General features: G+C 43.4%; 1 protein-coding gene across 2 annotated transcripts in view; it reads right to left on the reverse strand.

Moving 5' to 3' along the window:
• CPNE8 (copine 8) overlaps positions 1 to 17,000 on the reverse strand; it is a 296,420-nt gene that overhangs the window by 194,034 nt on the left and 85,386 nt on the right. For both annotated transcript variants that reach the window (XM_029058426.1, XM_039911231.1), the window contains exons 5-6: positions 7,263 to 7,302; positions 445 to 521 (exon numbers count right to left, since the gene is read on the reverse strand). In XM_029058426.1, coding sequence (XP_028914259.1) covers positions 445 to 521; positions 7,263 to 7,302 — 117 coding nt within the window. The remainder of the gene's footprint in view (positions 1 to 444; positions 522 to 7,262; positions 7,303 to 17,000) is intronic.

Raw genomic sequence — 17,000 nt, forward strand, 5'->3', positions numbered from 1 at the left:
TATATACTCCTAGAAGGCAGAGATTGTAGTTTCTACCTCTACTCTCCCAAGCCCTTAATACAGTGTTCTGCACATGATACATTTACTGATGGGGTTCATAAACTATGGGGAAAAATGCAAAGTCTTGCAAATATTTCAAATTATTCTGAAAGAAAGGATAAGTGATCCAAATGAATGACAGAATAAGGCAGAACATTAGAAATATGCATGTGTCAATCTTTTCTTTCATCTAAAGAAGAGATTGGTTAGAGTGACTTGGAAACTGTGGGTCAGCATTCCTAAGTGGCTTTGTATCTACTTTACTGTGTGTGCATATGAGTGAAGCTGCCCTTGGTTTGAAACATTTATTCGTGTAGTACATAAACTACATGAATCCAACTTGTCCTAAGAATGCAGCACCTTGTCAATCCTGAAAAATGCAAACTAAACAGTTCGTATACTCACACTATCGTCTTTTCCAGTCTGCTCCCCTGAGATCCAACAATTTCTCCCAACGTGCAAAACACTTGTCCCAGAAAATCCTGAAAAATTGAGGAAAGAGGAAACAGAATTGAAAAATTCTATTTCTCCTTGATCATAAAACACATTTTTATAGTTCACTGAGAGGGCCTTGTATTTTCTCTGGCTTCACTTCATTCAACTTTCTTCATTTCTTTAAATATTTTGATATCCTTTAAATTTTGTATGAAATTTTCAAAAATAAACTAAATGGGGCATTGCTTTTTGTTTGACAGTTTTTCTCAATCTAGTTTTCAAAAAGAAAATATAGCTATACAAAATGTTAATTCTTAATTCTCCAAGCATTCATTTGTATCTTCAAATGCCAAAGATTTCAAGTGTCAGTATTATAAAGGTAGGTGAGGTTAAAACCCTCTGAAAATTCAAAATTTCTCAATTAATCATAGGTCTTTTCTAACCCGAAACACTGTTTTGCTTTTTTTCAATAATTTTATAGATGCTTGAAAGAGACATTATGAGCTAGCACATTCAATTTGTAGGTGTACATTTTTCCAGTTCAATTGCAAAGAAATCTTAAAAATCTTCTTTCGGGATAGCATGGCTGATGGACAAGTGCAAAAATAATGATTAACTTTGGGTAACAGAAGCAGTCTACCCTGAAATAAACCAAGCTATTCTACACTGCAATTATGGAAGAGAAAAAAATTGTAAGGTAATTAGACAAGTCTATGTTGAGATGACAACCACTCCAAAAGAAAAGAACACATTGCCAGATATCATAATTAAACATCCAAATAATTCAACTAACAGGGCAAGAAAAGTTCAACTAATTGGGAATGGGCCATAGCTAAACATGTCCAATTAAATGCTGCATTGAAAAAGGCGGAAAGGGTGTCTACATGCCTTAAAAAAATGAGAAAGAGGGAAATCAGTACCAAAGATGAAAATGTTTTCAATTGGTCGACATTTTCATGGCACTATTATAAAAGACTTCAACTATGCCCCATAGAGAAGATTTACATGTCCGGCATTGCTGATAATCTTGGAATAGCCTTTCTCAGGAAATGTAGCGTGGCTCAGTGGAAAGAGCCCGGGCTTGGGAGTCAGAGATCATGGGTTCGAATGCCGGCTCTGCCACTTGTCAGCTGTGTGACTGTGGGCAAGTCACTTAACTTCTCTGGGCCTCAGTGACCTCATCTGTAAAATGGGGATTAAGACTGTGAGCCTCACGTGGGACAACCTGATGACCCTGTATCTCCCCCAGCACTTAGAACAGTGCTCTGCACATAGTAAGCGCTTATCAAATACCAACATTATTATTATTATCATTATTATTAAAGAAGCAGTATTGCATAATGGATAGAGCAAGGGCCTGGGAGTCAGGAGGTCATGGGTTCTAATCCCCACTCCGCCACTTGACTGCCATGTGACCTTGAGCAAGTCACTTCACTTCTCTTGGGCCTCAGTTCATTCTCTGTAAAATGGGGATTGAGACTGAGCCCTAAGTGGGTCAGGGACTGTGTCCAACCTGATTTGCTCGTATCCACCCCAGCATTTAGTAGAGTGCCTGGCACATAGTAAGCGCTTAACAAGTATCACAGTAATTATCACTATCTAAAAAGGATTTAGAATAACCGATACCAGTATAGATGTTAAGGAGATTTCTACACCCACAATATTTTATAGCACATAGAATATTTTGGTGAGTGCACAAGATGATTTAGATAAAACTGATCGATTCGATGTAAATAAATAATGGGAACAAATGACATTTAACAGAGTGTTCTGAAGTGCTGTCAGAATGGCTGGTAAGAGTGTAATGACTGCCTCCCCTCTAGACCGTGAGCTTGTTATGGGCAGAAATGGGAATGTTGTTACAGTGTACCCTTCCAAACCTTAGTACAGTGTTTTGCATGCAGTAAGAGATCAATAAACACGAATGAATAAATGAATGTAGGAATGAATGTCTACAACCGATGCACTGGAAGATTGTCAGTTTTGCTCATCTAGATGACAGGTGCCAGCGACGAGTCTGGAAAATATTTAGGTGGGTGTGCCTCATTTCCACCAGGAAATTGGCAGAGGAGAATTGGCAAAATAACAATAATAATTGTGGTATTTGTTAAGCACACAGTATGTGCCAGACACCGCCCTAAAACAAGCAAATCAGGTTGGACACGGTCCCTGTCCCACGTGGGGCTCGCAGTCTTCATATCCCCATTTTTACAGATGAGGTAACGGAGGCATAGAGAAGTGAAGTGACTTGCCCAAGGTCACAATGTAACACCGCAAAAGAAAAGGCTACATTACATATTCATAATAGATAATATAATTGAACATTCAAATAATTTAACTCATCGGGAAAGTGGGGTTCCTCCTAACATGGAATAGAGTGTCAACTTCCAAGTCCGTCTCCATATACATTTATTTTTATCTTTCCCATTCTCTAACTACTGCATCTGACACCCGCTGTATTGAACCTCTTTCAATACACAATGCCACAATTTCACACGTTGGAAATGGGTACAGTGCTCCGCACAGAGTAAGCACTCAATAAATACGACTGACTGAATGAGAAGCTCATTCGACAATAGTATTCAGATTGCATCCAGGCCAAAGGAGGGCAGCTAGAATAGTTAACCAAACAATTTTTAATGAGTCTTTCCAATGCTGTGACATAAAAGAGTAGCCATCTTGAAAGCCATGTTCTCTCCACTCCTGAATTTCAACATTTTTTAATGGGTTTTTAACTTTTTTCCACCCTATGCTTTCATTTTCCACAAGTGGCACATTTCTAGATTGCATCCCCTCTGACGGATCGGGGTACTGAATGACAAGAATTCATTAATATAATAATGACTAATAATATTATCGCATTGCATATGGACTGGCATGGATTGGCATTATCATATCTTAATACTGGGTGAAATTGATTAGCATATTGAAAGATGGGTCACGTAATAGAGAGATCGCTCTTCAGAGGAGCAGTCAGAGGACCTGGGTTCTGATCCACGTGTCTGCTACTTTACCCTGGGCAAGTCACTTCACTTTTCTGTGCCTCAGTTACCTCATCTGGAAAATGGAGATAAGACGGTGAGCCCCATGTGGGACAGGGGCTGTGTCCAACCTGACAACCTGTATCTACCCCAGTGTTCAGTACAGTGCCTGGCACGTAGTAAGCCCTTAACAAATACCATAAAAAAAGGAGAGGTAGGTAACGGGCACATTTTTTTTCAGTAAAGCTGGTATAAGGCCTTCCAAAACCAGTCAGAGATAGAAGCCTGATTGTCTACTGCTCCCTAAACCAGTTAGCCTGGCCTGCTAAAAACTTCTGTCATTTTCAAGTTCCATTATATAAAGCTGTGCAGACAACAGTATTTTCTGGCTGCTTCTATTGCTCTGTTTCCCGCTTCTGTTTGTTTTTGGTGCAGGAAGGAAGTCGAATAGACCACCCTGAACTCTTATTGTTGAGTATCCTCCTCAGCAATAGCTTCCTAAATGGGTGTGGACACAGCAGCGTGCCCTAAGTGGAAAGAGCCTGGGTTTGGGAGTCAGGGGATAATAATGTTGGTATTTGTTAAATCCTTACTATGTGCAAAGCACTGTTCTAAGCACTGGGGGGATACAAGGTGATCAGTTTGGCCCTCATGGGGCTCACAGGCTTCATCCCCATTTTACAGATGAGGTAACTGAGGCCCAGAGAAGGTAAGTGACTTGCCCAAAGTCACACGGCTGACAGGTGGCGGGGGCGGGATTAGAACCCGTGACCTCTGACTCCCAAGCCCATGCTCTTACCACTAAGCCACGCTGCTTCTCTGAGCCACGAGGGGATGTGGGTTCTAATCCCGGAACTGCCACATGTCTGCTGTGTGACCTTGGGCAAGCCACTTAACTTCTCTGTGCCTCAGTTAACTCATCTGTAAAATGGGGATCAAGACCGTGAGCCCCATGTGGGACAGGGACTGTGTTCAACCTGATTACCTTGTAGCTACCCCAGCGCCTAGAACAGTGCTAGGCACATAGTAAGCCCTTAACAAATACCACAATTATCATCGTTATTATTAGCAATACAGGCTGCTATGGCTGTCATCACGACAGTCTGTTCTACATCCTCCGACTGCACCCATTCTCCCTGTCGACACATGTCACGTACGGCGTGGCTCAGTGGTTAGAGCACGAGCCTGCAAGTCAGAAGGACCTGGGGTCTAATCCCGGCTCTAACGCTCATCTGTTCTATGACCTTGGGCAAGTCGCTTCACATCTCTGGGCCTCAGTTACCCCATCTATAAAATGGGGCCGAAGATCGTGAGCCCCATATGGGACATGGACTTTGTCCAACCTCATTAACTTGTATCGACTGCAGCTCTTAGTAAAGTGCCCGACACAGAGTCGCCGCTTGATAAATACCCCCCAAAAAAAGTGCTGCTGGGCCCAGGAGGCCAAGTGAGAAAGTCTAGCAAGTGATTCAAAGCAAAACGGCAACACTACCGCAAAAACCAGTCGAGCACTTGGCCTCCTGAGGGCCGAACATAGCTTCTCTCTTTTGACTGTTCGTGTCCGACCAACGTTCACCCAGATGACGGGGGGGTATAAAGATGCCACGGACAAAGGTGTGTTAGACTGGAATCCCCTTAAGGGCAATAAAAATGATAATCATGGTACTTGTTAAGCCCATTTATGTGCCAAGCACCGGGGTAGATACAAATTAATCAAGTTGGACACAGTCCCTGTCCCACATGGGGCTCACAGTTTGAATCCCCATTTGCAGATGAGGTAACTGAGGCCCAGAGAGGTGAAGTGACCCACCCGAGGTCACACGGCAGACACGTGGCCCAGCCGAGATTCGAATCCAGATCCTTCTGACTCAGAGCCCGTGCTCTATCCACTAAGCCACGCGGCTTTTCATGCCCAAAAGGATCATATCTACTAACTCTACCGTACTGTTCTTTCCCAAGCACTTAGCACAGTGCTCTGAGCACAGTAGGTGCTCAGTAAATACAACTGATGGATGGAGCGACTGATTGCAGCGATTCCCTCTCAGAGAGACTCCCACTTGTGGATATGGTCTCACAATCACCATCATCATCATCTTCAACGAAAAAGACAACTCCGCAGGTCTGCCGAGGCAGAGCTTCAGCACCGCGGGTGCAGTTTGGGGCAGAAGCTTCGGTCATGCTCTTGCGATTCTGGCTGCACCTCTGCCCACCCACTCACTAGCTACGCTCTGTTGCCCCGGCAGGGCACATCCCCTCTAGACCGCAAGCTCGCTGTGGGCAGGGAATGTCTCTTTATCGTTGGACTGTACTCTCCCAAGCACTTAGTACAGTGCTCTGCACACAGTAAGCGCTCAATAAATGCAACTGAATGAATGAATGAATGAAAACTACTTGCACTACGATCCTTTGCTTAAGTTCTTGATCCCCAAGTCCTTATGGCCGGATGAAGCTTCTTCATTTCTCATGACGGGAAATCCCCAAAATTTAATATGCCGGCCTGAGGAAGGGGGAAGAAGCATGACCTCTCCTAATTAAGTCTTTGAAATCCTTGCATTTCCTTAATATGCCGGCCTGAGGAAGGGGGAAGAAGCATGACCTCTCCTAATTAAGTCTTTGAAATCCTTGCATTTCCTCTGGAAGGAATGAACAAAAGGAGCACTGACATAGATCCCACCCCTTCAGTATCTCGGGGGCAAGATTTTTTTTTCTTTTATGGGATTTGTTAAGCGCTTACTAGATACTATGTGATAATAATGTTGGTATTTGTTAAGCGGTTACTATGTGCGGAGCACTGTCCTAAGCGCTGGGGTAGATACAGGGTAATCAGGTTGTCCCCCGTGGGGCTCACAGTTAATCCCCATTTTACAGATGAGGTAACTGAGGCACAGAGAAGTTAAGTGACTTGCCCACAGCAGCCCCTCTCAAGGTGCACGTGGACTGCGTGACTTCACAGAAGCTGGTCCGGCTGCCCGGTCAGTTCGGAGAGCGGGAAGCAAGCGTGGTCTCTAGGCAGGGGGGATTTGGACAGAGGAGGTTGGATTGGATGGCCAGTCGGGGAGCTACAGCCCACAGTTTCTTTCCTCCTGCTCTCGATCCTACCCAAGCCCAACCCCTAGCCCAGGCACTATCAGGGTAAGTGCTGGGGTAGGTAATAATAACGATGGCATTTGTTAAGCGCTTACTAAGTGCCAAGTCCTGTTCTAAATGCTGGGGTAGCCACGAAAAGCTTAATGGAAAGAGCCCGGGCTTGGGAATCAGAGGTCGTGGGTTCTAATGCCAGCTCCTCCTCTTGTCAGCTATGTGACTATGGGCCAGTCACTTTGCTTCTCTGTGCCTCAGTCACCTCATCTGGAAAATAAGGTTGAAGACTGAGAGCCCCACATGGGACAACCTGATTATCTTGCATCTACCCCAGCGCTTAGAATAATGCTTGGCACACAGTAAATGCTTATCAAATACCATTATTATTATTATTATCATTAGAAAATGGAAGGTAAGGATGAACAGGAGACCGTGAACATCTTAGGGGAAGGAGCTTCAACAAAAGCTACCAGCAAGATTTTTCCTTTCATGCCAAGCAATATCTTCAGAGAAATATTATTCCAGATTGTTTAAATCAACTTCTCCCCCTGTTTTCATTGTATGTTTACTATCTGTACCTGCCTATCTCCCCATCGGACTGTAATCTCCTCAAGGGCAGTGACGGTGTCAATACTGGGCTTTTACTCTCTTAAATTGTTAAGATAGTGGTCTGCACATGATAGGAGCTCAGTTTACACTTTTGAAAGAATAAATGAATGAACTTACATGTTTGGATAAATTGGGGCTCTTTGAATCCACATCATACCTAGAAGATAAATTTTTTATAAATTGAATTAAAGTGAAGTAAATGGAAATCACACAGTTCGAATTGACTTATGCAAGAGAAATACTCAAAATTAAGGCACTGGACTGATAGCATGAGGAAGGAAGCTCAAGTAATTCTGACTCATACAGGGAGCTCTCCTTGAACAACAGCTGTGGTGTCGAAGGATCGCGTACTTTCCCCTCTAGACTGTAAGTTCACAGTGGGCAGAGAACGTGCTTCCAACTCTGCTACCCTGTTCTCCCCAGCCCACACACTTCGCTCCTCTAATGCTCACCTTCTCACTGTACCTTGGTCTCGTCTATCTCGCCACCGACTCCTCGCCCGTGTCCTGCCTCTGGCCTGGAATACTGTCCCTCCTCTCACCCAAAAAACAATGACTCTCCCCCCCGCTTCAAAGCCTTCTTGAAGGAACATCTCCTCCAAGAGACCTTCCCTGACTAAGCCCTCCATTCCTCTTCTCCCACTCCCTTCTGCATCACCCTGCCTCGCTCCCTTTATTCACCAACTTCTTCCCAGTCCCACAGCACTTACACATATAGCCGTTATTTATTTATATTGTCTGTCTCCCCTTCTAAACTGTAAGCTCCTCGCGGGCAGGGGATCTTTCTGTTTATTATTATACTGTACTCTCCCAAGTGCTTAGTGCAGTGATCTGCACACAGTAAGCGCTCAATAAATACAATCGATTGATCATGGGACAATCATGTTTAACATTTTTCAATGGGAATTAATGCGCTAAAAGGTAGATAGCTCAAAAATAGCCCCATGACCATTTTTTGGACATATTCCCACATTATTGCTTTGTCCACCACTAGCATCGACACCCTAGTCATTGCTATTTTATTAAATATTGAACAGCCTTAAAAACACAAATTATTGTTGGGTTCAGAGCGGTGAACCAGAGGCAGAATCTGGGAAATGCAGCAACAGCAGAAATACAGGCCCACAATGGTTTCTTCCCAAATCCATCAGTGGTACTTACTGAGCACTTACTATAATAATAATGGTTTTTGTTAAGCAATTACTATGTGCAGAGCACTGTTCCAAGTGCTGGGGGAGATATAGGGTAATCAGGTTGTCCTACGTGAGGCTCACAGTCTTCATCCCCATTTGACAGATGAGGTAACTGAGGCACAGAGAAGTGAAGTGACTTGCCCACAGTCACACAGCTGACAAGTGGCAGAGCCGGGATCTGAACCCATGACCTCTGACTCCCAAGCCCAGGCTCTTTCCACTGAGCCATGCTGCTTCTCTGTGTCGGGCACAAACTAATTGTCCCAACCGTGGACCATGTTCTACCGGCATGGATTCACATTATGGGAAGGATGTTCCCTAATTCTTCCAACATCTGTTAACTCCAAACAGACCACAGAGGAGAAATTAAAAATGAAAGCATTAATGTAAATTGGATGACAGAGGGCCAACCTTCCAACTTCATATAAATAGTGTAGCTCTTTCACACTGAGGGTCACTTTTTGCCCTAGAACTCTTAATAACTCATATGTTATAAAATATTTCTATCAATGTCTTTCCCTCTGCCAACTCTGTTGTATTGTCCTCTCCCAAGCACTTAGTAATCATTCAGTAAGTCATCATATTTATTGAGAGCTTATTATGTGCAGAGCACTGCACTAAACGCTTGAGAGAGTCCAATATAACAATCTAACAGATACATTCCCTACCCCCAACGAGCTTACAGTCTAGAGAGGGAGACAGACATCAATATATTGTGCAGGAATACAGATACAAGCCGAGGGGCTGGGAGGGGGAATGAATAAAAGGAGCAAGCCAGGGTGACCCAGAAAGGGGAGAAGTGCCCTGCATATTGTAAGCGCTTAATAAATAATATTATTATTATTATTATTATTATGGGATTTGTTAACCGCTTACTATGAGCATGCACTGTTCTTAGCGCTGGGGTAGATACAAGGTAATAGCACTGGTGATGATGATGATGATAAAAAGGAGTATTCTGTAGGGACCACAGAAAGTCTGAGCAGGGTTGCCAACTGCTGAGAATATTTTATTCGAACAGAAAAAACGACAAGGTTGACTAAAACTTTTTAAATGATAGAGCAAAAGCAGGGGAGAGCAGATGTTACTGGCTGTGGCAGGTGTGTGGGGTGCGGGGGATGAAGAAGGGACTGGCAATAGTTAATAGGGAGCAGCTGGCCGGATTGACGATCAATTCCACATCCAGGCACCACTGCTTCAAATGAGGAGGCGGAGATGACGGCCAGGGAGGAAATCTCTCCAGAGATTCTTCCTGCTGCTATGCCTGGGTGTCCACCACCGGTATTAACAGACGTCAAAATATTTTGACTGACTTTTGGACCGCAACACTTTCAGCGCATTTTTTTTTTAATGGATTGTTGGTAAATTTACCTATGGGTGGCAACCCTAAGCTTAAATCCTGGTCAACTCCTGTGATCTCTAAGGCAGAAATGAGTGAACCAATTTACCGATAGTTTAGAAGGCATACTTTTCCCTATTTTAATGATCCTAAAGAAGAACCTGGGAAATCTACCTAGAGTTGTGCCAAGAGAAGAACTGATATCTTTCACAGGAGTTACACTGTTTCACCCAAATGCTTAATACAATGCTCTGCATACAGTAATGGCTCAATATAATTGATTGATGATATATTGAATGAAATACAATATAGAACGAACGAAATACAATCGAAGGAATATCGCTAACGTTTTTTAAGCACATAGGTTGCAAAGTTTTGAAGAGAGAAGAAAGGTGGATTTTACTTCTGTACATTCAAGGCTGTATTTTTCTAAGCACTGGGGCAGACATAAGTTAATCAGGTTGGACACAACTTGGGACTCACAGTCTCAATCCCCATTTTACAAGTGAGGTAACTAAGGCCCAGAGAAGTTAAATGACTTCCCCAAGACCCTACAGTTGACAAGTGGCAGAAAGAGGATTAGAAACCAGATCTCTGACCCCCAGGCATCCACTAGGCCTTGCTGTTTTCTGATCCTATCTGCAAAACCAGATGTGGCCTTTGTTTGGTGTGATCTATTCATTCATTCATTCAATAGTATTTATTCAGCGCTTACTATGTGCAGAGCACTGTACTAAGCGCTTGGGATGAACAAGTCGGCAACAGATAGAGACAGTCCCTGCCGTTTGACGGGCTTACAGTCTAATCGGGGGAGATCTAGTAGTGAGAAGCTAGTTTTCTCTGCTAGCATTAATCTTCGGGGTTATTTGCGGCTATTACCGTTTCTTCCATTATCCTTGATATTATAAAGGAGCTTAATGGTTTTAGCGTCTCAACTTTGTATTCAATCAGTTAATTCTTAAAATAAACCTATCAATTCAATACAGATGTAATAATTAAAAATATAATGATAGTATCTGTTAAGCATTTACTATATGCCAAGGAGTGAACTAATTGTTAGGGTAGTTATAAGATAGGACACAGTCCCTGCTCCTCTGAGTAGGAGGATGAACAAATATAGAATGGGCATTTCACAGATGAGGAGATCAATCTGTCAATCAGTGGTATTTATCGGGAGAGTACAATAGAACAGAGTTGCTAGACAGGTTCCCTGCCCACAACGAGTTTACAGTTTAGACGGGGAGACAGACCTTAAAATAAATAAATTACAGATCCATACATAAGTGCTGCGGAGCTGAGGGAGGTGTGAATAAAGGGAGTGAATCCAAGTCCAAGGGTGACACAGAAGGGAGTAGGAGAAGAGGAAATGGGGGTTAAGTGTGGGAAGGTCTCTTGGAGAAGATGTGCCTTCAGTAAAGTTTGAAGGCAAGGAGAGTAACTGTCCATGGGATATGAAGAGGGAAGGCGCTCGAGGCTGGAGGCAGTATGTGGGCGAGAGGTTGGAGACAAGATAAATGAGATAGAGGTACAGTGAGTAGGTTGGCATTAGAGGAGCGAAGTGTGCTGGCTGGGTTATAGTAGGAGAGCAGTAAAGTAAGAAACTGAGGAGGCAAGGTGATTGACTGCTTTAAAGGTGACAGTAAGGAGTTTCTGATGGATTAAGGAGGTAGAGAAGCAGTGTGGCTCAGTGGAAAGAGCCTGGGCTTCGGGGTCTGGGGTCATGGATTCCCGGCTCTGCCACTTGTCAGCTGTGTGACTGTGGGCAAGTCACTTAACTTCTCTGGGCCTCAGGTCCCTCATCTGTAAAATGGGGATTAAGACTGTGAGCCCCACATGGGACAACCTGATTCCCCTGTGTCTACCCCAGCGCTTAGAACAGTGCTCTGCACATAGTAAGCGCTTAACAAATACCAACATTATTATTATTATTATTAGTTGGGCCACCAACTTGAGGAGTGGGAAAACATGGAATGAATGATTTTATAGAAAAATGATTTGGGCAGCAGAGTTAAGTATGGACTGGAGTGGGGAGAGGCCAGAGGCAGGGAGGTCAGCAAGATGATTGATTATTCTATCACCTTGAGTAATTACAATGGGATAGGATAAGTGGGAAGCAGCATAGCGTTGTGGCTAGAGCACAGAACTGGGTGTCAGAAAGTCATGGGTTCTAATCCCGGCTCTGCCACTTGTCTGCTGTGTGACCTTAGGCAAGTCACTTCACTTCTCCGGGTCTCATTGACCTCATCTGTAAAATGGGGATTAAGACTGTGAGCCCTCCCTGGGACAGAAACTGTATCCAAACCAATTTGCTTGTATCCACTGCTTAGTAAAGTGTCTGGCACATAGTAAGTGCTTAACAAATGCCTTCATCATTTAACATTAGCTCGGTAGCAATTTAGATGGAGAGGAAAGGAAGGATTCTAGCAATATTGTGAAGGTTGAACTGACACGAATTAGTGACAGGTTGAATATTTAGGTTGAACGAGAAAGATGAGTTGAGGACAACGCTAAGTTTACGGTTTTGTGAGACAGGCCGGGTGTTGGTGCTGGGTCTACAATCACGGGAAAATTGCGGGGAGGACAGGGTTTTGGTGGGAAGATAAAGATTTCTGCTTTGGACATGTTAGGTTTGAGACGGGACACGCAAGTAGAGATGTCTTGAAGACAGGAAGAAATCTGAGGCTGCAGAGTGGGAAATAGCAGGGCTGGAGAAGGGGACCATTCATTCATTCATTCATTCAATAGCATTTATTGAGCGCTTACTATGTGCAGAGCACTGTACTAAGTGCTTGGAATGAACAAGTCGGCAACAGATAGAGACAGTCCCTGCCGTTTGACGGGCTTACGGTCTAATAGGGGGAGACGGACAGACAAGAACAATGGCAATAAAAAGAACAATGGCAATAAAAAGAAAGATGGCAATAAAATAAGACTCAGACCAAGAACTGAGTCTTAAGACTCCCACAGTTAGGGAGAAACAGAGGCACCGAGAAGTGAAGAGACTTGCTCAAGGTCATACAGCAGGCAAGTGTCAGAGCTGGAATTGGAACCCAGGTCATTCTGACTTCCAGGCCCGTGATCTTTCCACTAGGCCACGCTGCTCAAGATACAGCAGTGTTAGGATCTTTGCAAATGTGGCCGTTTCATGAGACTGTGTCACAGGCTACATTTCTCCCATTCCAAAACCCTTTTAAAATATCAAATTATTGTATGGGCTATTTTGTTACTCACTATTGTTACTCACTATTGTTTAATTTTTGTTTCAGTAATTCAAAACAAAACAACGGAACATTAAGTGCATGAGGAGTGGTAGTATTCTTCTGAATCTTTTTGTTCCGACTGTGGTAGTGATTTTTCTATTCTAGTGAAGAACTTAATTTTGAGAGGCAGCGTGGCTTAACTGGAAAGAGCCCGACCTGGGAGTCAAAGGACCTAGGTTCTAATCCCAAATTAACATTTGCTGCTGTGTGACCTTGAGTAAGTCATTTAACTTTTCTGTGTCTCAGTTTCCTCAATTCTAAAATCGGGATTAAATGAATGAATGCATACCTGTTTTCCCTCCTACTTGAGATTGTGAGCCCCCCCAGTGGGAGACTGTGTCTAATTTGATGAATTTGTATCTACCCTAGAATAGTGCTTGACATAATCCATAATGATTATTAACTTTTCCAACTTTGAACATCCATATAAAGTACCTTATAGCAAATCACTCACTAAGCATCTCAGCCTCTCCCATCTTTAGTCATTTCCATGCATTTGTCTGCTTTCTATATTTACATTAAATGTATTAATCCCCAAATCTCCTACAATATTCATTCATTAATTCAATCGTATTTATTGAGCGCTTACTGTGTGCAGACCACTGTACTAAGTGCTTGGAAAGTAAAATTCAGCAACAGATAGAGACCATCCCTACCCAACAATGGGCTCACAGTCTAGAAGGGGGAGACAGACATCAAAACAAATAGACAGGCATCAATACCATCAAAAGAGATAAATAGAATTATAGATATATATACACATCATTAATAAAATAAGTAGAGTCATAAATATGTACAAATATACAGAAATGCTTTGGGTGGGGGGAAGGGGGTAGAGCAGAGGTAGGGAGTAGGGACAATGGGGAGGGGAGAAGGGGCAGAGGGAAGGGGAGAGCTCAGTCTGGGAAGGCCTCCTGGAGGAGGGGAGCTCTCGGGTTTTGAAGAGGGGAAGAGAGTGAGTTTGGCGGAGGTGAGGAGGGAGGGCATTCCAGGTCAGAGGTAGGACGTGGGCCAGGGGTCGATGGCGAGAAAGGCAAAAACGCTAGCGGCAGAAGAGCAGAGGGTGCGGGCTAGGCTGTAGGAGAAGAGAAGGGAGGTGAGGTAGGAGGGAGCAAGGGGATGGACAGCTTTGAAGCCAAGAGTGACGAGTTTTTGCTTGATATGGCAGTTGATAGGCAACCACTCGAGATTTTTGAGGAGGGGGGGTGACATGCCCAGAGCGTTTCTGTAGAAAGATAATCTGGGCAGCTGAGGGAAATATAGACTGAAGCGGAGAGATACAGGAGGATGGGAGAAACGAGAGGAGGCTGATCCATAATCCAGTCGGGATAATATGAGAGATCGTACCAACAAGGTAATGGTTTGGATGGAGAGAAAAGGGCAGATCTTGGCGATGTTGTGAAGGTGATATTGGCAGGTTTTGGAGACAGATTGGATGTGTGGGGTGAATGAGAGCGCGGAGTTAAGGATGACACCAAGGTTGCGGGCTTGTGAGATGGGAAGGACGGTAGTGCCGTCCACAGTGATGAGAAAGTCAGGGAGCGGACAGGGTTGTGCTCTTAATACAATGAGAGTAACTGAGCACAATTAAGATAAACAAATAATAGACTCATTGGATGTAAAACCCAATATTCATATAATTGAATGAAAGCTCTAAAAGCAATCTGAAAGGCAATTTTTGATCTTTGAACTGAGAGGTTTTGATCCTTAAACTGATTTGTAACAAATAGAGTTTACAACTATTTACAGAATCATTTGAAGTTTAATTTCACAATTATTAACTATGTTTAATCCTTGCATATTATTAAAATTGTGAATTACAAGTCTTTAAAAATGTGATAAACACATTTTATAACTGAGATTCATTCCTTGGGTGATTGGTCCTCCCACCCCAGAAACATTCACAGTGTCAGAATCGGTTATGAAAAATGAGCTTGGAGCAGCACTGTGACTTTACCAATCAATCAATTATATTTATTGAGTACTTACTGTGTGCAGGGCTCTATATTAAGCGCCTGGCAGCGTACGAAACAGTAATTTAGAAGACACATTCCCTTCCCACAACAAGATTACAGTCTAGAAGGGGAGACATTAATATAAATGACAGATATGTATGTAAGTGAGTGCTGTGGGGCTGCAGTTGGGGAGAGGAATAAAGGAAGCAAGTCAGGATGGTGTAGAAGGAAGTGGGAGAATAGGAAAAGCGGGGCTTAGTCAGGGAAGGCTTCATGGAGATGTACCTTCAATAAGGCTTTGAAGATGGGGAGGATCACTGGCATGGCCCTCAGAGTTTTACTGCCAAGAGGGAAAGACTTAGAGCTTGAACACTCAGGTATTTCTGGTTGAGCAGATATAAGTTCTTGAAGGTAGAAATCATCTCCTCAAGCTACACAGTCGCCTCCCTAGCTTTTGGTCAACTCTCTAATAATAATAATGTTGGTATTTGTGAAGTGCTTACTATGCGCACAGCACTGTTCTAAGCGCTGGGGTAGATACAGGGTAATCAGGTTGTCCCACGTGAGGCTCAGTCTTAATCCCCATTTTACAGATGAGGCAACTGAGGCCCAGAGAAGTGAAGTGACTTGCCCACAGTCACAAAGCTGACAAGTGGCAGAGCCGGGATTCAAACCCACAACCTCTGACTCCCAAGCCCGAGCTCTTTCCATTGAGCCATGCTGCTTCTCTACACTGTCAACTCGTTGTGGGCAGGGAATGTGTCTGTTTATTGTTGTGTTGTGCTCTCCCAAGCATTTAATACAGTGCTCTACACACAGTAAGTGCTCAGTAAACATGATTGACTTAGTACAGTGCTATGCATATAACAAGAGCTACACGGATACTATTTCTGGACCCACTCACCTAGAAGAGGAAATCCTGGATGTGACAGCTAGAAAATAGCATGGAGAAGGGGTAAAATTTTTAAAAAAATTATACCTGTAGAGTTTAAATCTGAGGTCGAAGCCAGGAGCTCTAAGTCCGATTCTCCCGAGGGAAGAGTGGGCACTGGAGGTGTGTCAGTGTGTGGAGTGGTTGCAGGTCAAACGTATTATGCATGGTAACTAAAACAATACACTTCATTCACTCATTCATTCAATAGTACTTACTGAGTGCTTACTTAAATGAATAAAATAAATTGTGGTATTTGTTAAGCGCTTACTATGTGCAAAGCACTGTTCTAAGCGCTGGGGGATACAAGGTGATCAGGTTGTCCCATGTGGGGTTCTCAGTTTTAATCCCCATTTGACAGATGAGGTAACGGAGGCAGAGAGAAGTTAAGCGACTTGCCCGAGGTCACACAGCTGACTAGCGGCGGATCTGGGATTAGAACCCGTGACCTCTGACTCCCCAGCCCGGGTTCTTTCCACTTCTCTACTTGGCCAAACACCGGACTAAGTGCCTGGGAGTATAATATAGCAACAGATACGTTCATGCTCAACACCCAGCTCACAGTCTAGAGGGGGAGACAGACATTAATGTGAATAAATAGATAAATAAATAAATTACAGAGATATACATAAGTGCTGTGGGGATGGGAGGGAGGATGAATGAAGGAGCAAGTAAGAGGATCGCAGAAGGAAGTGGGAGAAGAGAGAGAAGGACCTAGTCAGGAAAGGCTTCTTGGAGTAGATGTGCCTTCAAAAAGGCTTTGAAGTGGGTGAGAGCAATTACCTGTCTGATAATTAACCAATTAATAATTCATTAATAAATTAATGTTAATAATAAATTAATAAGTAAAGTATTGTTAATAATTAATTAATACACCGATATTAAGCACAGATACCAAAAACCAGAGGTGGAGTGTATGGCTTACAAGGGCAAACCTGTAGTAATGCCGTTCTGGTTCTGCCACTTGTCAGCTCTGTAACTTTGGGCAAATCATTTCACTTCTCTATGCCTAAATTACCTCATCTGTAAAATGGGGATTAAGACCGTGAGCCCCACGTGGGACAACCTGATCACCTTGTATCTCCCCCAGCGCTTAGAACAGTCCTTGGCACATGGTAAGCACTTAGCAAATATAATTATTATTATGATGATGATGACAGATTTAACCCTATTTAAGA

Source organism: Ornithorhynchus anatinus, chromosome 2 (assembly GCF_004115215.2).
Source record: "Ornithorhynchus anatinus isolate Pmale09 chromosome 2, mOrnAna1.pri.v4, whole genome shotgun sequence".
Lineage (NCBI taxonomy): Eukaryota > Metazoa > Chordata > Mammalia > Monotremata > Ornithorhynchidae > Ornithorhynchus > Ornithorhynchus anatinus.